Raw genomic sequence first — 24193 nt, 5'->3', positions numbered from 1 at the left:
CAAAGAGGGTGAATGTTAGAAGGCGTCTATCGCTCTCTGACTCCTCTCGTTTAACAAGTGTAATGACGCTTGAAAGAACGTGCGCTGTGTTTATCAGCACAGCAGATGCGCGTGCAGCCTGAGTGCAGAAAGCGCCACTGTCTGTGTGGCTAACATGAAGCCGCAACACAAGCGCCGCCGTCAGAGTGACAAAACAGTTCATCGCCGAGTGCCAAAATAAGTCACGATGCTGAATCAACACTGGTGAACAGGACACGTCTCAACAGCCACGTGCGTTAAATGCAGCGAGAGCTCAAATGACGAGAAGAAATGTCTCAAACCCCAACAGCCGATATAAACCCAAACCCGAGCGACAGAACTAGCCCCGCCCCCGGGAAGAGCCTGAAATCCACTGAAATCCCACAAGACACCGACACGATACCAGACAGGACAGAGGCTCCCTCATAGCGAAACAGCATCTTGTGTCGCAGGTTAATACGAACATTTAAATGACCAAAATGACGAGACTCACAGCAGCAGTTATAGAGAGAGGGGCCACTATATTCCAAGTCAATGACTAAAATCCCTTTTAAGGGCAATTTGTTACAGAGACTTAATAATCCATTTTATTTATTGTTTGGTTGTATTTGGTTCAGCAATGGTCTATTCAAGTGTATTTTTGTTAACAAGTCCTTGATGTGAGCCAGACTACATTAGGCTAGTCTTTTGTTAACAAGTCTATTTTATTTAGGCCTGTTGTTTTTGTTTGTCTTACAGTTCCTGTGTTAAATGTTATTTAGAAAGTAAGGTTTTGAGAGGATGCATTTGCATTTTTATTCCATGGTCATTATATTAGTTGAAATTGGTCTCAAAATGTCAATATTATCATTTATAGCAATAAATTCTTGGTCAAGCAAAATCTGTTATCGTTACAGGCCTAAATAACACTGCAATGTGGAAAAGCCTTGAAAACTTGCTGCGTGTAACTAGGGTTGTAACAATAACAGAAATATCAAAGTATCGTATCGTTAAAGTTCTCACAATAATATTCGTGGACCATCACAATTAGGGGTGTGCAAAAATATCGGAATATCAATATATATCGTGATGATACAGTATCAATATCGTGGTCTGCTGTATCGACATATTGCCAAGAGAATTTTTTGGTTTATTTTACTAAATAATTTTGTTACAGCTACAGTTTTGTTGCTTGTTTAGAGGAAGGAAACTCGTTTATGCGACACATTTGACATTTTCACTGTTTTGACGTTTAAAATGGCTGTGTTTCATATTAACTTTGCACAAGAAGTGGTTTAACAAAGGTCAGACTGCAGAACTTAATGCTTCAATTCGGATTTGTGTTTCAAATTAGATTTTTTCGCGAGGTTGTTCACATTTCCACTTAAACACGATTTGTATATGATCTCCAGTGTGAACTTTAAACGCCCCAAAAGTGTCAGAGGACAAGACGACGTCACATACGGCGAGCATGATTAGTGTTTTTACGGAAGTTGCCTAAACGCTGGGCTTGTCTCCCAAAATACGGTCTAGTACTTCGTAAAATGGACAGGTTACACGTCCATGGCCGCTTCGTTTGTTTGAGTCTTTAGCGTCCTTGTATTTGGCTCACAGGCGCTTTATTTTTCGTTGACATTGGAGCCAGAGCCATCTGTAGCCACACTCGGACATTTCTTTGGCAATCATTTCAAAAACCCCTCCTATTTGGCCTGAATACAGCGATCCCCCCAAATAATAATTAACTCACTAACCTCACTTTCCCTTCATTGACGAGACTCCGAGCCTGACGTGTAGGTGGGATGAATGTGACCTGACCGTTCAGACTGAAGCTGCGTGTCAAAAGATCAGATATGTATCGGTTTTAGGAGCACATATCCAAGTGTCCTGGGTCACATTTGAAAAAAAAATCAGATCTGTGTCGTTCAGATCAGATACAGGTCACATAGGGGCCAAAAAATCCGATTTGGGTCACTTCAGGCTGCAGTCTGAACGTAGCCAAAGACTTTTAGTATCACAGCCATGATTTTGCCATAATTTTATACTGAACCATATCAAATCAGTTTGAAATATATCGTACTGAATCGGAAGTTCACTGTCTCAAGATATGCATCGTATCATGGACTATGTATCGTATCGGCAACTTCTTAAAGATACCCAGCCCTAATCAAAATATATCAAATCATTAGCTTCTATGTTAAAATGCTTTGTTTTATTACAGCTACAGCAAAAAAAACAAAAAGGGAACTACATAGACGTGATCTTTTGTTCCATTTCAATGAAGAAAACCAACCAATTAGACAGTATAATATAAAAACATGAGCCGCAACAAATAAATCGCTCCTCAGTTTGTTTCTATGCCCTCAACTATGTCCTTATGTATGCACACGCTCATTTGTTAAGATGCACGCTGAGAAAACAGGATAACTGGCTGCTACAGTTTAAAGATGCAGTGTGTAAATTTTCTGGTGGAGAAGCCGTCAAATGCTTTTCTCCGTGGAGATGTTGCTGCTTTGTCTGGAATGTTTCTCAGTTTGCAGCATGTCTGAAAGCAAAATGCTCAGTGTAAATGAGATGCTGCTTTTTAAGAGAGCTGTGTAGTCACATTTTGCACAGTTGTGTATTAAAGTGCTAAAATTAAGCTTTGTGTATATTTTTTAAAACACGAAAAACATCGGCCTGCGCTGGAGATTGAAGGCCGATAGAAAAGATTACCGTAATTTCCAAACTGTAAGCCGCTACACTTTGAATTCTGCGTCTTATACAATGATGCGGTGAATATATGGACGGATTATTTATTTGGCAACACAGTGGATACAAGCAGCCTGAGTGCAGAAAACACCTCTGTCTGTGCGGGTAAAACAAGGATCTAGGGTTCACATGAAGTTGCAACACTAACTAGCGATGTTGTCAGAGCACTAAACCAGTTTATCGCCATGTGGTAAAATAAGTTACGATGCTAAATGAACATTAGTGAGGTTGATACGTCTTACCTGTATGCGTAAATGACTAGAAGAAATGTCTCAAACTTCAGTAGCCGGACATCCACTCACACCTGATTGATAGAACTAACCCCGACCCCTAGAAAGTCTGAAATCTGCTGAAATCCTCCAAGACTCTGACATGATACAGACAGAACAGAGGCTCTTTCTGCAGGAGACATGCACAGCAGAGTGTGGTAAAAGACGGAGGTGATGCGCCGAGGAAGATGCTCGTTTAATTGTGTTTTGAACAGTTATTTTGCGCTTCATGCACACACCCTCGTAGCCTGATTCATCAGCTGATTTCACTTCGTGGAAACCGTCTGACCTCGCAGCTTTAGGATTTGTTCCCTCGACAGTAGGCGGGTACTTTTTTTATTTAACCAATCGCTGCTATGTGGTCATGACTTATGTAATGCGCCGCTAAAGGGGCTAACTGGTATATTAATCTTTTCCTAAATCCCGTATGAAGAAGGGCAACAACGTCTTTCCCCTTGATAAAATTCACCAAACATTCTCTTTGTTCCGGCTTTAAATCCTTGATCTCGGGAATCGTTGACAACACAGAATGTATGACTCTTCGCTGATTGGCTGGTGCCCGAACCCGCACTTCCAGAGTTTTTGCGAACCATCTACTATTTTCCGATTCCTGACCTCGTCGCTGGAGAGAAATGAACGCTCAACCCTCCTCATGGAAAACACGCGAAGAAATGCAGATGATGCGGCTTTTAAGTTAAAGGCGACTGATGAGTTTTTCTTGACGGCAGCGTGACGAACTGACTCAAAGCAAAAAGACGACAAAAACTTTCAGAGGCGATAAAAGCAGACGGCCCGAACTTGAAAACGTTCTTGAAGACGCGGATACCTGTGGTTTATATTCAGGTGCACAATTTTAAAATTTTGTTAAAATTTAGTTGGTGCGGCTTATATTCAGGTGCGCTCAATAGTCCAGAAATTGTGATATTTCAAGTTTGCAGACAGTGAAGTGAAGATGACCCAGCTTGTAGTATAAAAACGAACTATGGCAGAGTAAAAAGCAGTAAAATGAAAAGGTTCGAGGCTCTATTTCAAGTTGGTTGAGTTCTCCGTGCATGTAAACATTGTGAGTGATGGAACGCTCCTCATTTTGTCTTTTAACCTCAGCCCTGTCCTTATGTATGCAGACAGTCCTCTTTGCTCGTCTATGTAGCGTACAGATGAAGCCGGCTCACCTTTCCGAAACGCCATTAAGAAGGTGAGATGGGCAGTCCTTTTAAGCTATTATGTAAAATTTTAGCCACTTGACAGAAACGCGGCGTACGCTCTGGTTCACTGACAAACATTCGATTAACTTTGTGTCTTTAGCGGCTGTTGGGAGGAGATTGGAATTCAAGTTTCACCCCTTTGACCCGAGAACAAATACGTTTAAGGTCATGTCCCGTTCTCAAACAGTGGCGGAAGAAAGAAGTTCTAATTAAACAGCACACATCACGTCTACCCCACTCAGACCCTCGTAAAAGCTGCTATACATGATTTTTACGGTCTTAAAAAACATGAAAGCAGAAGTAGTTCATGGTTTTCAGTAGTTTTCATGGTTTTGGGTGGTCCTGTGACTTATACTTGTGAGTTATACTTATACTCCCGTGCGAAATATTTATATTAAAATTTTCAGACTGACAGCCGTGAGAGGTTCTCGGCTCGTGTGTCAGTATGTAGTACTACTGTTACTCCTGTGCCACTGTCACTTCGTACTCTATTGCACATGTCTGTACAAATAGCTGCTGTCTTGCTGCAAGTAGTGAAATATTCAGCTGAAAACGGTAATCGAGCAGCAGAAAGAAAGTTTGGAGTAATTGAGAAACTTGTGAGGGACTGGCGGAAAGGGGGGATGGAAAACACAGCTTCATGGCAACCGGGCGGGTGCGCCGTGCAACTTTCCTGGAAGTCACTGGATGAATCGACAAAGCCTGAACTTCAGTGACACCGAAACCATCCTGTCGGGATTCAGAAAGGTCGGAATAATTCTAACTGGAACTGATGCTGAGTCTGACGACGGCGACACAGAAGAGGAAGCGGCGCTCTGTTTACATCATGGATCTATGAAGAATTCAATGGATTTAGTCATTTGGAGTGAGATTGTGAGTTTGGTAAATTTATGTTTTTTTGTTCATGCTATAATTATCTGAACAACTGTTAATATGTTACTTTAACATATTAACGCCTATTCAGCCTCTTGTTCTCTGTTTTATTGTTTTTACTAGAACTTGCCTTTCAAGATGAAATGTCAGTTCTTGGTCTCTGATTTTATAAAATACATTTCCCCAAAAAGTGCGTCTTATAGTCCAGTGCGGCTTATGATTTTTTCTTCTTCATTGTGCATTTTTTTGGCTGGTGCGACTTATACTCCGGAGCGATTTATAGTCCGGAAAATACGGTATTCCTCACTTACCTTTTACTAGACCAGAGCGGAGTTTGACCTCACGGTAATCCTAACAACTACTAGCATGCTAAGGTGCACTTCCAATAAAATGCTTTATAATTAGACACAGTAAGAAATTACACAGTGGATTTATCGTGACCTCAATCTACAAAATATATCTGTAAACGGGTAAGATGAATTTCGCTCAATTGCATTGAGGAAAAAAATCACGTAGAGGACCTTTAGTTTTACATGCTTTCATTAAGTAAATAGAAGAGTTAACCCCAGGCAACATTTAATCAAATTATAATTAAATTGTTTCCAATTGTAATCAGCTTGGAGAGGTGTACAGTCACTCCTCTGTCAGTACAAGCATGGGGTTAGAAGCAGGAGTTCAGACTTTTGAGGGAGAAATGTGACTTTTTTTGTGTTAAATGGCGCTGATTCAGAGTCTATCTTGTTTACCTTCATGAAATTAAAACTGAAAGGCGTATTTATTAGTATAACAAGAAAAAATGAAATAAAATCAAAACACTACAACTGATCAATGTGGGCGGCAGTGGCTTAGTTGGTTTGAGCGTTTGTCCACTGATCCGAAGGTTGGCCGTTCAAATCTCACTCTTGACATAAAACATCTGTGGCTGGCAACAGGTTGGCGGTGCGATTCCCGCTTCCACAGATGAATGCTGTCGTTGTGTCCTTGGGCAAGACACTTAACCCCCCTTGCTAAAAGCGAGTGCCTTGAAGATGGAAAAAGCGGTATGTAAAATGTGACCATTGACCATTTATAATTTATGGGGAAAAATATCAGATAAATAGGGGTGTGCAAAAATATTGAAATATCGACACACTGTATTGTTTAATGTAGGTGATACAGTATCGATATCGTGAGCTGCTGTATTGATACATCACCAACAATATTTTTTGTATATTTTACTAAGTTATTTTCTTACAGAGGTAGTTTTGTTGCTTTTTCAGAGTCATTCATGCAACATATTTGACATATTTGCGTATTCATTCATGTTTTGATGATTAAAATGGGTGTGTTTTATATTAACTTTAAACAAGGAGTGTTTTAACAAAGACTTTTAGTATCGCGGCCATGATTTAGCCTTTATTTGTTATTGAACCATATCAAATCAATTACTGGACCGTATTGAATCGTAAGCTCACTGTATCGAGATATGTATCGTATCGTGGCCTATATATCGAGGTATGTATCGTATCGGCAGCTTCTGAATGAGTCCCAGCCCTGATGATAAATGAATGTTTTTGTGCAAAAGAAGAAAGAGATCCGCAATGCAGTTCTTTGAAGCTCACAAATTTTTATTTCAGTGACACCACAATGTGATGTTTCCCAAGAAAGGCTTGACCCGAAATGTGACATTTTTGTCTTTGGACACAGCACACAGTCACAATTTTGTCTCTATCTACCAAAATGCATGTTTTTTTTCATCTAACCTATGCATTTACATACTTAATTTGAATAAGCGGATAAGCGGACGAAAATGGATGGATGGATGGATTTGAATAACAATGTAATGCAGAGAAGGAAGATCTACTGATGGAAATGTTGTCACTCTATTAAATGCAGTTGTGTAGAATAAATGCGTGGGCTTTGTCTACCTACACTTCTTATTAAAATACAATACACACATCACACAGCTGTCATATTCATGTGCAGATTGTTACATTTATACTATACTCTTTGGGCAAGATTATTTTTATACATACATACCATAACTGTATATATATAAATGAACATATCTAACGCACTAGCCGCCGTGTTCCAAATAGGAAGTCCACATGTGGTCTTAAAATGTTCGCATTAACCCGCTCTACATGATCCTGTTTTTTCTCTCGCTTTTTTATAACCATTAGTATCAAGAGCTTCATTTGAGTGACGCTGAACACTATGAGTGACTCTTTTATATAGTCTATGATACACACACCGACATTTCTTCTTTATTTTTTTCATTTCTTTTATTATATTTTTTACTTAAAGACAGACAAACCAACCTTTGCCCCTTTAGATCTCAGCAAAACAAAGTAAAAAAGTGTATTAATTAGTAGAGATGTAACAATAACCAAAATATCGTGATATTGTATCGTCAAAAGTCTCATAATAATATCGTGAGCTGTCACAAAATATCGAATTACGCATTTTTTTTTGCTTAAATACATGGTTTTATAGTAGCACCAGCTTATAAACATCGGGAACTACATATCCCATGATTCATTTCAGCGCAGAAAACATGAAGAAATATGTTTTACTTGAATTGTTGGGATTATGACGGAAATAATTCACAAAAATGTTGTCAAGGTATTTTAAAAGCAAAAAAATCGCAATAAATATCATACCGTGAGATGTATATCGTGATAATTTCGTACCGAGAGATTTGGATATTGTTACGTCCCTCGTAATTAGTAAAAAAATGAAATAAAAAATAAGAAGAAAAGTCGTCGTATTAAAAATAGGGATGGTAAAGGGGAAAAAAAATCCTACATTTTCAACATTTCCGCTTTAGCGCCTTCCATTTAATAAGGCCGTCCTCTTCACCGAATAAAGGCCAATCCAATTAATATATAGTATTTTTGAGTCCACGTTTTTAACCTTTTTGCGATCAGACTTACAAGTTCACATTCACTGTAGTTTCTGACACATTTCAAATACGATATGTTCTACTGGCTGGAGTGAAACAGCCCGGGCCTTAATGGCTTTATATACTGACATAAAATCACTTTACATGTTGTATTTAGGATTAAGGGGATTGGGGCAAAGTAAGAGTATTAGTCACTGGCTCGAGTCTATAATTAGCAAAGAAATGTGAATTATTAAAAGCAAGAATATTACCAAGAATATTACTATGGCCTGCTGTCGGAAATTTTGACCCGTAGAAATGAAAATCCAATGGTTTTATTTAGCAGCTTTTGAGATTCTCATGCAGACATTATTTTGTTATTCAGTTTTTAGTCACATGTGCCCCGGGACAGACTGACAGACAGAAATGTGGCAGCTGTTTTGTGTCATCAGACTCATATTTCATATTTTTATTGGTTCTTCTCATGAAAAGGCTAAGTTGTAGAATTATTAACTCTGTGATACAAAGACGGTCGCAAGAGATTTTTTTTGGGTCGCCTTGTCACGATCTGCTTGTAGGTCTGCAATATGTATGTACATACATCTCCTCGAATCCCCCTCTCCTTTTTCAGCAGCACTGCCTTGCCTAACCAGTTTTCTGTGGGAAACACTGATTACTGCTTTTCTTTGTTTAAACCTTGAGTACCGTATTTTTTGGACTATATGGCGCACTTAAAATCCCTTAATTTTCTGAAAAATCAACAGTGGACCTTATAATCCATGTGGTCCAATGTGGTTTTATGTTTCGTTTCTGTAAATGTAAACAAATGTGCGCAAGGCTCACACATTATTGCTCAATGTATATTTGAGTCCTCCTCGTAGGAAATAAAGTCTCAAGTCTCAAATGTCATCTGTTTGTTTCGCTTAATGCAACTTATAATCTTTATAGTATATAGCTTTATAGTCCAGAAAATACAGTAAGACTAATTGAGCTGGACGATGTCCAGGTCTGATCTAAACAAAGCAATATAATTTCAGTGAAGAAAGCAGGTTGTAATTGAAATAATTTCCCTTGTCGATCAATAAAGTTGTCTAAACTTAATGTCTAAGACCCTCTACCAAAAAGTTCCACAGTGCACCTTCAAAGCCACAGTATGTATCTTTTGCTAAAAACAGACTCCAAAAAACATTTTTTTTGACACTTTTTTTTGCACTGATAAACATGGAAACGCATGCGTCCTTACTCTGAGCGGGCTTGCATCTCCACAAACCTGACTCTTATTTTGGATATGGGCTCCTCCTGCTTGCCTCCATGGTAATTTTGCTATAATATGCCACAATAAGAGGTAAAACATGCCTATCTCTATAGAGAATGCTCCAGAGTATGGTTTTAACTTTCTGTTTCCATGGAATCATGCAGGTGATCTCCAAAAATGTGCTGTGCCTTTAAACATTTGAAGGTATTCTTAATTCCTCATACCCTCCTGCGCGTGATTCAAAATACAATTCTATTATTATGTTTTATTCATGAAATTAAAATTTAAACAAACCTCTTCCTGTAGGATACATTATTATAGGCCAGGTGAAGTGCCTTGCTGCTAAACAGTTACTGGGATTGAACCACTAGTCTTTGAGTTATGGAGCGATAGAAACGAGCAACCCGGAGCAAGTGTGTGTGTGTCTTGTAGCAGTGGTGAGGTAAAGTAAAGGGTGCTGGTAATGACTGGCTCTGCTGCTGAAGTTTTTATAGATAAGGTCAGTGTTTACGGTTGGTGCTTTCGCTGGATGTGTGCTGCTGAAAGGTACGTGAATAATGGGGTGACTTTGAATGCACCTCCATGTCTTCTTGTTGACAGATCTGCTCAAAATCTATTGTCCCGGGTTTAGGGATGGGCAATATAGCAAAAAAAAAAAAAAAAACCTGAGTAGACTGGATCATATCTTACTGGTGATATAACATGATATTAAAGGTGCTGTACCTGATTTTTTACTGTCTCAAAAACATAAAAAATTTGTTTGCGATTGTCCAAAGTTATTTCTCATTTACCTTTATGAATTCTGAGCATCTTTATTATTCACCACAGTGAGTTTATAAGAACTTTTCACAACTTTCAGAAACCAGAGGGGAGATTTGCCGTGTACTAGCAGTGTTGGGGAGTAACAGATTACATGTACCAGCGTTACGTAATCAGAGTACAAATGATGAGTAACTGTATTCAGTTACAGTTACTGTTTCAGTGAGTGGTAATTGGATTACAGTTACTTCGTTTAAATAAATAGGATTACATGGTGGTATTTTCCTGTTTTCACATTTTGGACTATATCCCTTTTTTTTTTTTTTTCCTTTTTTTTTTTTAACCAAGTCTAAACCAGGACTAATTCAGGATTGAACCAGGACTGAACCCAGGTCTAAATCAGGACTAAACCAGGATTAAAACCAGGACTAAAAAAAGGTCTAAACCAGGTCTAAATCCGGACTAAACCATGTTTAAACCATGTCTAAACCAGATCTAAACTAGATCTAAACCAGGACTAAAACCAGGTCTAAACTAGATCTAAACCAGGTCTAAAACCAGGTCTAAACCAGGTCTAAACTAGATCTAAACCAGGACTAAAACCAGGTCTAAACTAGATCTAAACCAGGTCTAAAACAGGTCTAAACTAGATCTAAACCAGGTCTAAACTAGATCTAAACTAGATCTAAACCAGGACTAAAACCAGGTCTAAACTAGATCTAAACCAGGTCTAAAACCAGGTCTAAACTAGATCTAAACCAGGACTAAAACCAGGTCTAAACTAGATCTAAACCAGGTCTAAAACCAGGTCTAAAACCAGGTCTAAACCAGGTCTAAACCAGGTCTAAACCAGGTCTAAACCAGGACTAAACCAGGTCTAAACCAGGTCTAAACTAGATCTAAACCAGGTCTAAACCAGGTCTAAACCAGGACTAAACCAGGACTAAAACAGGATTTAACAGGACTAAACCAGGTCTAAACCAGGTCTAAACTAGATCTAAACCAGGTCTAAACCAGGTCTAAACCAACTAAACCAGGTCTAAACCAGGTCTAAACCAGGTCTAAACCAGGACTAAACCAGGTCTAAACCATTCTACTAAACCAGGACTAAAACAGGATTTAACAGGACTAAATCATGCCGCGTGGACGTGTCTCTTCCTCTTCTATCAATATTATTTTTAATACTGTTAAATAAAGTCTGGGCTTTTCATTTTCTTTCAGACAAAACATCTTATGTGAAGATTTCCTCGTCTTTGCTTCTCTACAGAAAGTCAAGTAATCCAAAGTATTCAGATTACTTTACTCACTTTAAGTAATTTAATGGATTCTGTTACAAACTACATTTTGGTGTATGTAATCTATAATCTGTAGGGGAATATATTTTAAAAGTAACCTTCCCAACACTGTCTACTAGCATGGTAACTGCGCACTTCCTGAGTCTTGGAGCATAAAATGTTTTAAGAAGCAGGCAGAACAGCGCAGACTTATTTTGATCTCAAGAGCTGCTTATACACTATATCTGCTCTGGGACAAGAGAAATTTAGCTGAAATACGTGGAAAAAAAAGTTACAGACCTTTTCATTTTAAACACGGTTCAAACGGTCATGGAAATTGAAAATGTCATTTTCCAGGCCTGGAAAAGTCATAAAATGTTGTAAATTCAATGAAAGTTTTGGAAAAGTCATGGAATTTTAGTACCTCTTTCACGCAGCTACATCGTTCTGTTAAGTTCTCATGAGGCTGTTGATTATTTCTGAACGTTTGCGCCTTTTGTTTAAAAGAGACGACAATCAATGCACTGACAGGATTTTGAATGTTAAAAAACTATAAAACCAAATCATAAGGTGAGTGGAAAGATTTAACATTTCATATTTAGCCCTAAAAGTCTGATCAATTCTAAACATGTAGGTCATGTAAATTTAGGTCAGACATGACAAAACGCAGGCCCGGGGGCCAAATTTGGCACGTGATATAATTATGTTTGGCCCGTGAGATCAAATTTAATATGTATTGGCTGTTTCCTGTTTCTGTGACTTAAACTGCGATGCTGAACTTTTGCGCCGCATATGAACTGAACCAGGACTGAACCAGGACTAAACCAGGACTAAATCGTTTTAAGTCCTGGTCTGGTCCCAGTCTCAGTCCTGGTCTCAGTCCCCGTCTGGTTCTGGTCTAGCCCCAGTCTCAGTCCCGGTCTGGTCCCAGTCTCAGTCCCGGTCTCAGTCCTGGTTTCAGTTCTGGTCTGGTCCCGGTCTCAGGCCGAGTCTCAGTCCCGGTCTGGTTCCGGTCTAGTCCTGGACCTGGTTTAGTCTCAGTTCAGTCCATATGCGGTGCAGAAGTCCGGCATCGCATTTTAAGTCATTATTATTAATTTAAACACAAAATCGAAAACTGAAAAAACGAATCGAACAAAGTCATCCGTTTTTTATTTTGGTTTTGGAGACGAATAATGAAGAAAATAGCTGTTTTTTCATTTTCTTATTTTTGGTTTCATTTTGAAAAACAAATGCACAAATGACACACGGATTTGAACTGTACTTTTCCCTGTCCTGTAGATGTTTTCTGTGGCTATAATCTTTACATATTTATATTTTAAATGTTCATTAATAAGTGCTGTCCCTTTACAGCTAAATAAATACGAAAATAAGAAATAAATCTGCAGGGTTTGTGCGTTAAACATGTGTGAATGAAGCAAAACACAACTCCAGGTCTGTTTATGATGAGGAAACAATAACATAAATCTAAAAATAACATAATACGGGCTCTTTAAATCACTTAAATCATTATTAATCTTTTGAAGGCGAGACAAAGAACCAAAGGCCAAACCACACGAGCACATCCAGCCGCATGTTTACTGCTTAATGGACTGCGTTTACAAAGAGGATAGTTAATTTAAAGAGCACGCGGGTTGAATCTCCTTTCTACCTCTGTGACACTCGTTTGTATTGGAGTAACCTTAATGGTAAAGGGACCACAAATAAAACTAAATGAACTTTTTATTGACTTTTTTTTTTTTTTGTTTGTTTACGGTGGTGGTGGTTGAAAAGCAGTGCAGCCTCTTACGAGTGTGTTAGTCTGGGTTAATAGTTTGAATTGGGGATAAAATTGGCCTGTAATGTTCCGCAGTATGGCATTAAACCTCTCAGAGTCCGTGAAGAGAAAGTTACGGGTCAGATCTGTGAAGAGGGACGCCGCTCGTAGTTAGAATGCAAGTTTTTCAAGGTATTTGTGACCAATAAAACACTGGTAATTAAATAAAAATAAGATAAGAAACAACAAATTTACCCGACTGTTTCAGCTGAACACGTGGCTGCTGAACGTGTGTGCGGCCAGAGGATTGCACTACATTGAGAACTTTGATCTTTTTTGGAAACGGAAGGACCTGTTTGAGGGAAATGGCCCACACCTAAGCAGAGGTGGAGTGAGAGTGTTGACGGAAAACCTCCTCCACGCTCTGAGGCACCGGCCTGGACAGGGTCCTGTGCATCCAGTGAGAGAAAAGAGAAATGGGAGAAGCATCCCTGCTGCACCTAACAGAGGAACCAGCCAACGAGTCAGCACCATTGACAGCACCACCACTGCCACAACCACAACCACTTCCCCCTCCCCCAGACAACAACTCAGCAGCATCACCACCTCCCGCTCCCCCAGAGAACAAGTCAGCAGAACCACCTCCCCTCCCCCAGAGAACAAGTCAGCAGAACCACCTCCCCCTCCCCCAGAGAACAAGTTAGCAGAACCACCTCCCCCTCCCCCAGAGAACAAGTCAGCATCACCACCTTCCCCTCCCCCAGAGAATAAGTCAGCAGCACCACCTCCCCCAGAGAATGAGTCAGCTACACCACCACCACCTCCCCCAGCGCCACCAGCACACCCATCACCTCCGCTGCCCACAGACCAGCCTGGAGTCCCCATTGCTACATCTACTCCATCAACGGACTCTTCACTCTCCTTCTCCTCCCCACCTTCACCCATGGCACTGCCCAACCATCTAGAAAGCCTCATCAGATCGGGAATCAAGATGGTTCCTCTCACACCTAATATAGCACGGTCAAGGGTTCTGACATCAACTATGTTGAACTCTCCCCCATACAAAACTGTGCCTGTTTCACCACCAGAGACTCTCTCAGCTCTCCCCTCACCCAAACCTCCCCCTACTCCACCTCTTTGGTCCTTACCTGGTCCCTCATCCAAACCTCCCTGTATTCCACCTCCTCGGCCACCTCCTCGGCCACCTCCTCGGCCCTCACCTGGTCCCTCACCTGGTCACTCACCCAAACTCTCCCCTGCTCGCCCTCCCCCGCCTTTCCCCAGAGCTGTTATCACCAAGAGCTGGACGCACAGGGCCTCTGCTGTCCCAGGACATACAGTCATGATAAAGGTAATATCAGGCTGGGGCCCTGCGATGGAGCTATAGCTCCAGTTACAACACGTAGACGGATTAAAAGAAGGACAGTTAGACTGTCTAATCAGAGAAATTTAGTTCACATTCCCTGTAAGAAGATAACATCCAGTCCTACTGAAACTAAGCAGAAACTTGCTGTGCTCAATGTCAGATCTTTATGTAACAAATCATTTCTAATTCATGATTTATTTCTTCTTTTAATCTTGACTTTATGTTTTTAACTGAAACATGGCTTGACAAAAACACAGGTCATGCAGTGCTAGTGGAATCAACCCCTCCCAACTTCAAATTTGAATCTGAAACACGAGCAAATAAAAAGGGTGGAGGAGTGTGTGCATTTTTTAGAGATCATTTGGTTACACACAGGTTGTCATTTGGGGTGTTTTCATCATTTGAGTATGTTTCCTTCAAAATGGAGCTAAAACAATCACCGTCCATACTCTACATAGTCATATACAAACCTCCTCAGCACTGTCAAAGTTTTATTGATGATTTTACTGAGATGCTTTCAGTTGTTTGCACAGACTTTGATGGTTTAGTCATTACAGGTGATTTTAATGTACATGTGGATAATGTGTGTGACAAAAATGCCAAAGAGCTTAGTGTTGTCCTTGAAACTTTTGGTCTGACTCAGCATGTCAGTGAGCCCACTCACAACAGAGGGCACACTCTGGACCTGCTCATTACAAAGGGTGTAAATATTTCAAATGTCTATTTGGTTGATGTTGCTCTGTCTGATCATTTCTGTGTCTTCTTTGACCTGTCTGTTATTCCCAAACCACCGGCTGCTCCTACAGTTGTTCGAAGAAGACACATAAATGATAACACAGGTGCACTGTTCATGGAAATGATAAATTTTGAAATTGCCTCATGTTCTAATGTTGATGATGTGTTGAACTCTGTGACTTTGAGTGTTTTGAATGTTCTGGATGCCATCGCCCCGATAAAGGTTAAAATGGTTAAAGAGGCAAAAAGCTCCGTGGAGGAATGATGACTCAGTCAGAGCACAGAAAAGGGAGTGCCGGAAGGCTGAGCGGAAATGGCGCAAGTCAAACCTCCAGGTTCATTATGAGATTTACAGAGGAACAATGCATATGTACAACTACACTTTGAGTAAAACAAGAGAGAAGTATTTTTCGGACATTATTCGTAATTGCAGTAACAACTCTTGTGTCCTGTTTGCAACAGTGAACAGATTAACAAACCCTCCAGCTCAACTGCCACCAGAACTAAATGTAATGAGTTTGCAGTTTCTTTAATGACAAAGTTCAGGGCATCAAAAATGCCATCAATTCCACAACACAAATAACAAGCATGAAACCACAGAGACACTTAGAGCTGAATCACTTTGCACCTGTAACTGACAAAACTGTTTTAGAGATCGTTACCAGTCTGAGTTCATCTACTTGCTGCCTGGACATGTTACCCACTAGATTTCTAAAGTCCGTCCTCAACAGTTTACTTTCACCACTCACTCACATAGTTAACATGTCACTTCAATCTGGAACATTCCCAAACGCGTTGAAAACTGCGGTCATTAAGCCTCTCCTAAAGAAGAGCAGTCTTGATGCCACAGTACTGAACAATTTCCGACCCATCTCAAATCTGCCGTTTTTTGCCAAAGTCCTTGAAAAAGCTGTTTACCAACAGCTTACGAACTTTCTCCAAATGAACAACTCCTTTGATGTTTTCCAGTCAGGTTTTAGAGCCCACCACAGCACTGAGACTGCTCTTATCAAGGTGACAAATGACATCCGCCTGAACACTGATGCAGGCAAAGTCTCAGTCTTGATCCTGTTAGATCTGAGTGCTGCTTTTGACACTGTCGATCATGGGATCCTCTTACAGAGACTAGAGGACTGGGTGGGCATCTCTGGTACTGTACTAAACTGGTTCAAGTCCTATCTAGAAGACAGGAAGTATTTTGTTGAAATTGGAAACTGTGTCTCAGATCACATGGCCCTGACCTGTGGGGTGCCTCAGGGGTCAATCCTGGGCCCCCTGTTGTTCAATCTCTACATGCTGCCATTAGGCCAGTTAATAAGCAGCAATAATGTGTCCTACCACAATTATGCAGATGACACTCAGATCTACGTCTCTCTGGCAGCAGGAGACTATGGACCAGTGGAGTCACACTTGGTCACTGCATCCAACAGATCAGTGTGTGGATGCAAAACAACTTTCTCCAGCTAAACTCTGACAAGACTGAAGTCATAGTCTTTGGTCCACAGAAACAAAGGGACAGTGTCAGCAGTCACCTCCAGTCTCTCTCTCTAAAACCTTCAAATCAGGCAAGAAATCTAGGGGTAATAATGGACTCAGACTTGAACTTTAACAGCCACATCAAATCAATAACATCTGCAGCCTTTTACCATCTAAAAAACATAGCAAAAATCAAAGGTTTACTGTCTAAATCAGACTTGGAGAAACTTATCCATGCGTTTGTCTCCAGTAGATTAGATACTGTAATGTTCTGCTCACTGGTCTCTCCAAACGAGCTGTGAGACGCTGCAGAACATCCAGAACGCTGCAGCTCGGGTCCTTACTCGAACTAGGAAGTACGAGCACATAAGTCCTGTGCTCAGGTCTCTGCACTGGCTTCCTGTGCCTCAGAGAATAGACTTTAAAACAGCTCTGCTTGTACAAGTGTCTCCATGGCCGAGCACCAAAGTCCATCTGTGACATGTTAGTGTCATATGAACCATCTCGCACTCTGAGGACCTCAGGGACCAGCCTCCTGCTGGTGCCCAGAGTCAGGACTAAACAAGGGGAGTCAGCGTTTCAGGTTCATGCAGCTAAAACCTGGAACAGTCTGAACATGTGAGACAGACTCTTCTGTGACGCTGTTTAAATCCAGACTCAAAACATTTCTGTTTAACTGTGCATAAAACTGAAAGGTTTTCATTCCGCACTCTTCTCTCCAATTTATGTCTCTCTTTTTTAATTTTAATCTTCATGATTATTTATGTTTTGATTTGTTTTTATTATGATTTTAATGTATTTCTTATTCTGTAAAGCACTTTGAATTACTTTGTGTACGAATTGTGCTATACAAATAAACTTGCCTTGCCTTGCCTTGCCTTACTATTTTTATGCTTTTTGTATTGTTCATTGCTGCTTGAACGGCACTTTGTAAATCTTGTTTTTAAAAGTGATTTATAAATGATGTATTATTATAATAACCAGACGTTCCAGACAAAGCAACAATATCTCCATGGAGACAAGTAGATGGCAAACTCTCCGCCAGAAAAGTTGCACCTTTAAACCTTAGTCTTTGCGATTTGCCAGTTGCGTCCGTTCAAATTGCAATTTCGATTTAATCTCGATTAAGCAGTCCTAACGGGTATGGACCTATCTCCAGATCTTGAGCTAGTCTTGGTCCGGACTACCTTCCTTTTTATAGTTTTGTTTGTTGTTTTGTTCGGTGGGTGTGCTGTGAGGTATTAATCCTCTTCAAAATATCCACTTTATAAATGAAAAATAAATTTCAATTAAAAAGCCGTATTATCAAATGGATTTCTGCGCACAATAGTCCAGCTCCACTCCACAGCTCATAACAAATGTCTTGCGTTTGGACAAAATGGTATTGGCCGTAATGAGCTTCTTATCTGCGCTCACTCTCGGTTTATTTGCAGATTTCAGTGTTCTGTTCGGGCCGTGTTTTTATTCCTAAACCAGCGGTTAGAAACGGAGAACAATGAATATTATTTACAAAGCATAATAGCAGTAATAGTCTTGCTTGCACTCTGCACACACGCGGCCAATCAATACAAGCAATAACCCAAACAGCCTGGAACACAGTGCACAAACAAATGCAAGCTGTCTATACGCTTAGCTAAATGGCCTGCGGCACTGAGTGAGGTGGCAGAGTGGTTGGACTTTTCGCCTCGTAACAGGAAAGTTTGTGGTTTGACTCCTGTTTTCTTTTTTTTTTCCTCTGTGGAGTTTGTATGTTTTTATCTAAATCCAAATCCACTTCATTATATCGCACAAAAAGGTTTAAAATTGCTACACAAAAAGATAAGATATACGACAGAGTCTATAAATGACATCGACGTAGACTTAGACAAACTTTATTTTATTTTATTATTGATCCGCAAGGGAAATTATTTGGACACAGCAGCTTACACATCACAATATAATATATAAATAAGTAAATAAAATATATATATAAATGGTAATATTAAATTCTAAATGCATTTCAAAAAAGATAGCAAGAGACAGGTGTGAAATAATTATATAAATGTAAATGCACAAGTCAAAATAAAATTGAAAAATAAGCAATAAAATATAAAAATCTCAACTTTATATAGGAGGTCATAGGAAGAAACAATGATATGATTGACAGGACATAAGGTTATCTGTTACATAAGGGTGAGTTGTTGTACAGTTGTAGGGAGTATTATATAACATAAGAGTGAGTTGGACAGTTGTAGGGAGTATTATCTGTTCCAAAGGTTAAGTTGTTGTACAGTTGTAGGGAGTATTATCTTTTATATAAGGGTGAGTTGTTGTACAGTTGTAGGGACTATTATCCTTTACATAAGGGTGAATTCTTGTATAGTTGTAGGGAGTATTATCCATTACATAATGGTGACTTGTACAGTTGTAGGGAGTATTATCTGTTACATAAGGGTAAGTTGTACTGTTGTAGGGAGTATTATATTACATAAGGGTGAGTTGTTTTACAGTTGTAGGGAGTATTATCTGTTACTGATGGGTGAGTTGTCGTACAGTTGTAGGGAGTATTATCTGTTACATAAAGGTGAGTTGTTGTACAGTTGTTGGGAGTATTATACTACATAATGGTGATTTTTTTTCAGTTGTAGGAAGCATTACTGTATCTGTTACATAATGGCGAGTTGTACAGTTGTAGGGAGTATTATAGTATGAATGTAGTCCTATATCTCTCACTGTTTGAGTGAAGCTGTAGGAGCCTGTTGGAGAATGAGCTCCTCTGTCCCTGGTACAGTAGGTGAGTTGTTGTACAGTTGTAGGGAGTATTATATGTCCAGACCACAGCAAAGTACAGGGCGCTGGTCACCACAGAATATATAGAAGATCTCCCGTAACTTTCTGCACACATGGTAAAAACCTGAACTTCGAATATGTTGCAGCAAGTTACTGCTCGATTTATCCTCCACAGTCCTAAAACAATAACGTTGCTGTGAGCCTCGTCATTTTGGTCTTAAAAAATGTTCATATTAACCCGCTCAACATGATCCCGGTGTTTTTATTTCGCCATTTTGTCTGTAAATAAGGAACTCCAAATTCTCTCCTATAACTGCCAGCCCCGTGAGTTTCATTTGACCGGAGTCGAACGCTCTGGGTGACATCGCACTCCCTTAGCTCAAGTTTATTATACAATACACTGTTCCATTATGCACATTTTATACCATTTCAAGACACATTAAAATTTCACAAAACACTCAGATATGAATGACTAAACAAGTACACCAATCTTATGCATTTCTAAACATGTTTGAAGCGACCCAAAGATGTTCATTTTGTCGTCTTATGTACTTTAACTGCTTGGGTTTGTTTTTTAAAGACAATAGAGTAAAGTGTATTTACCTTTTTGACACGTTCCTGCTGTTACCGAACACCAAAAGAAATGCGAAAGGGAAACATCAGGGAGGCTCGCCAGAACACAAAAAGACAAAACAGAGGAGAAAAACCTGAAATCCACCATATTGGACTGCTGTAAAAGAAAGAACCACGTTATGGATTGGGACAGGGCTCGGGTCATTGGATCGGAAAGCAGCAAGTTCAAACGCTGGATCAGGGAGGATGGCGAAATCAGAAAACGAGGCATGGACAGCATTAACCGTGAGGTCTGAGCGATCCATCAGGCTGACCACGCCTACAGGAAGTGACAACACCTGATATACGACATGTCACCACCAACACCAAGAACAACTCTGAAAATGACTTACAGCGAGCAGCCGAAACATCTCAACAAGATAAAATAGACTTTACTATATTGTCTTTAAAAAAAACCCAAGAAGTTAAAGGCTGAAGTGATCTTTACTTGTGGTTTGGCCGGTTTGTTTTCGATAAGAAAAGATATTTGTTTCCAGAGAAGTTGCTGAAAGTGCTGGATTTGCCATTTGTGACCATTAAAATTCCAAGTTTGATTCTTCCGTGATTCATTTGCAGCTTTAGTAAGCATGTAAACAAGTATTTTATGGAAGGCAATAACTAACCCATTCTTTCTATCTCCGGTCCACATCGGGCCATAATATTAACGCATGATTTGAGGGAGGAAAGCTTGAATCGTTTATGCATCTTATGTCTGAGGATTCTTGTATAAAACATCATCTCTGGAGTTAAAAACCAGCGGATCCCAGCGGCTGCCTGCCTGTGGAGTGAACATTTTCCCTACTACTACAGTAACATTAGATCTGTTTCTTTCTCCAGGGAGGCGAGTCGACCCTCCAGCCTGCTGCCCGCTGAGGGGAACTCGGGGCCGGCTGTGGGGAGAGAAGAGGAGCCTCTCGCCGTGGGGATGGAGAGTCTTCCCCTGAGGCTGATGCAGCAGGACTGTACCGCTGTCAAAACACTACTGCTCCGACTCAAACGCACGCTGCAAGAGGTAAGAACCGTCACTGACACTTTTGTTTAAGGTTAAAGGGACCAGATGTACGGTTTTATGTACGAAATTCCAAATCAGATTCAACTCCAAATGCTCATTTATTCTTAATTACAAAAAACACAAAAAAAAAAAAAACATTGGGCATGATGTAATAATTTTGTGTTTTGGTTCTTAAGACGATTATCCAATCAGAAAGCAGTTGTAGGGAGTATTGTCTGTTACATAATGGTGAGTTGTTCTGCAGTTGTAGGGATTATTATCTGTTACCCAATGGTGAGTTGTTGTACAGTTGTAGGGAGTATTTTCTGTTACATGAGGTTGAGTTGTTGTACAGTTGTAGGGAGTATTATATTACATAATGGTGAGTTGTTGTAAAGTTGTAGGGAGTATTATCTGTTACATAAGGGTGAGAATTGTTGTACAGTTGTAGGGAGTATTATCTGTTACATAAGGTTTGTGAGTTGTACAGTTGTAGGGAGTATTATCTGTTACATAAGGGTGAGATTGTTGTACAGTTGTAGGGAGTATTATCTGTTACATAAGGGTGAGTTGTTGTACAGTTGTAGGGAGTATTATCTGTTACATAAGGGTGAGTTGTTGTACAGTTGTAGGGAGTATTATCTGTTACATAAGGGTGAGTTGTTGTACAGTTGTAGGGAGTATTATCTCTTACATTAGGGTGAGTTGTTGTACAGTTGTAGGGAGTATTATCCTTTACATTAAGGTGAGTTGTTGTACAGTTGTAGGGAGTATTATCTCTTACAGTAGGGTGAGTTGTTGTACAGTTGCAGGGAGTATTATCTGTTAAATTAGGGTAAGTTGTTGTACAGTTGTAGGGAGTATTATATTACATAATTTTGGTTGATTTTGGTTCTTAAGACAGTTATTCAATCAGAAAGCAGTTCATTCAGTTGGATTAAACCTTATATGCGTCTCTCTGATCTGAAAGGTCACTCACTAAACCCCAGGACCTGCAGCCAGTCATGAATCAGTGCTAGTGCAGCCTCTGCAGCTCAGTGAGTGAACTGTGGAGGTTTTGAGCTTTCACATCTGTCCAGAAACTGAGAATGAGAGAAACTTTTATGTGTCTCTATCTGCAGGTTAAGACTCAGGCAACTCAGGTTCTGTTGTGATTATAATACCTTTGTCTAAAACACCGTGTTGCAAAAACCAACAGTGGTTCTTAAAAACAATAGACTCATGACTCATAAAACCCAAAATATCTGCAGTTTGTTTCAGAAAGGTAAAATATCAGACGTGTATTTAAGAACAGGATTGTCAAACTCAAATTCACAGAGGCCAAAATAAAAAACTGAGACCAAGTCGACGGGCAAACTAAATATTTACTGAAAAATTTCAACAACATCTGCATTTTTGTTCTTCTTTCGGGACATGTAATGTTAAACCTTTTCTTAGTAAAATAAATAGTAAAGTAAATGTTTCATATACATATAAACTTGGGAAAGTTTTCATGTATATTTTAGGCAGTGATATATGCAATGAAATGCTTTAAAATGATCACTTTTGATGACAATTTGTCAGGCGGACAGACTTTTTTTTTTCTCTTTGGGTGTATGTTGAGGGTGATGTTTGACAGTAGAAAGTCAGCAAGCCCCAGAATATTTTTCTGCTAGTTCCCCCATGTGTCAGGATACACTAGGGGTGGGCGATATATCGATATTTTAAATATATCGAGATAGTTTTTAAACTCGATATGAATTCTGACATACATATATCGATATAATGCTTATATTCAATTCTGATTTCGCCGCTTCGCTTGTTTACCTTCTCTCTCGTCGCCTCCGCCTCCCTGATTTTGTTCGCTCGTGTCTCCTTCACTCGCCGTGAACGCCCAAAGTTGGTGCCAGTGAAAAGCTTCAAGCACCACGAACCTTTTCCACCATTTACAGACAAAACCACCAGCAGCACATCCTCATATTCCATCGAGTCGCGTCCTTTAGCCCGAAAGAAGCTAAACGAGTTGAGCTGCGTGAGAAGTGCTGTTTATGCAAATGAGCCATGCGCTTAAGTTTCGTTTCTGTAAAATGTAAACACACGTGCGCAAAACTGCATTAAACACATTATTATCGCAAACGGGCTGATGTGGCTCTACAGTCGTTATGCTTTATATATTGTAAAGTTTAGCAATGTAAAGTTTATTTATGCAGAATATTTTTATTAATAATCTGCCTTAGTGTCACTTGTACAATAGTGTTTGGAAACATTGGGTTTGATCTGAGTTGTTTTATTTATGAATGAAAAGAAGGAAATATGTATTATTTCTTTTATTTTACAGTTAAATTATTATTTATGTAATTAGGGTTTTTTGTAATCTTAAATGTTCCTATATGAACTGCCGACCTCTTACACTTCAATTTAAAAAAAGACAGATTTGTTTTTGCAGTTTTCAGTTTTAGGGGGTTATTTTTTCTTGAACATATATCGAGATATATATCGTATATCAAGATATAGCAAAATATATTGAGATATATTTTTTGATCCATATCGCCCAGCCCTAGGATACACCATGCAAAATGTTAGGGTTATTTGACCATGTACGCAGTTACAGTACCTTAATATTTACACTTACATAATTTCACAAATAGCTTCTCTTAAAAAGGGTGTTTTTTGGGCCCTGAGACCAAACGGACCAAGATATAAGATAACAGAAAATAATAGTGGAAAAAAAGGTAGCAAAAAACATCCTCCCGGCCTAATAATAGTTTTGCTGAAATATTGAAGCCTGAACAAGCATAATATAAAATAATAACACCATTTTAAATAAATAATGTCTCTGTAGCAGGGGGTCTCCAACGTTTTTCCTCTGGTGAGCTACTTTTACAAAACAAAAATGCCAGAGAGCTGCTCATTTTAGCGGCAGCAAGAAATTGAAACGGTTATAAGAAAGAAGGTAAGCCTTGGGGTGGAGTTAGATGCCTATAAAACATAAAACATTGTCCATTTATTAGTACACGAAGCTTCAAAATGATACATGTACAGTAGTAACAGGCACGTAATTAACCAAATTTGTTATTCAGCACAATGAGATAATTCCGATATTCCCCTGCTCTGTAAATATAATTATATCACGGGCCAAATTTGATCCCTGGGCCTGAGTTTTGTCTGATTTACGGTGATGAAACTCAACTTTAAACAATTTGCTTCTTTACTTTCGCAGCATTTGACAAGAGATGTTGAGCTTTTACTCTTCATTGCTGTTCAAA

General features: G+C 39.5%; 1 protein-coding gene across 2 annotated transcripts in view; it reads left to right on the top strand.

The window, feature by feature from the left end:
• Positions 1–24193, top strand: part of ccser1 (coiled-coil serine-rich protein 1) — a 506315-nt gene that overhangs the window by 107070 nt on the left and 375052 nt on the right. For both annotated transcript variants that reach the window (XM_055161268.1, XM_055161270.1), the window contains exon 10: positions 20795–20969. In XM_055161268.1, coding sequence (XP_055017243.1) covers positions 20795–20969 — 175 coding nt within the window. The remainder of the gene's footprint in view (positions 1–20794; positions 20970–24193) is intronic.

Source organism: Boleophthalmus pectinirostris, unplaced genomic scaffold, assembly GCF_026225935.1.
Source record: "Boleophthalmus pectinirostris isolate CB_2022bp ecotype Guang Dong unplaced genomic scaffold, ASM2622593v1 HiC_scaffold_4, whole genome shotgun sequence".
NCBI lineage: Eukaryota > Metazoa > Chordata > Actinopteri > Gobiiformes > Gobiidae > Boleophthalmus > Boleophthalmus pectinirostris.
Note: the sequence above shows the minus strand (reverse complement) of the source record. Positions and strands in the feature narration are given on the sequence as shown.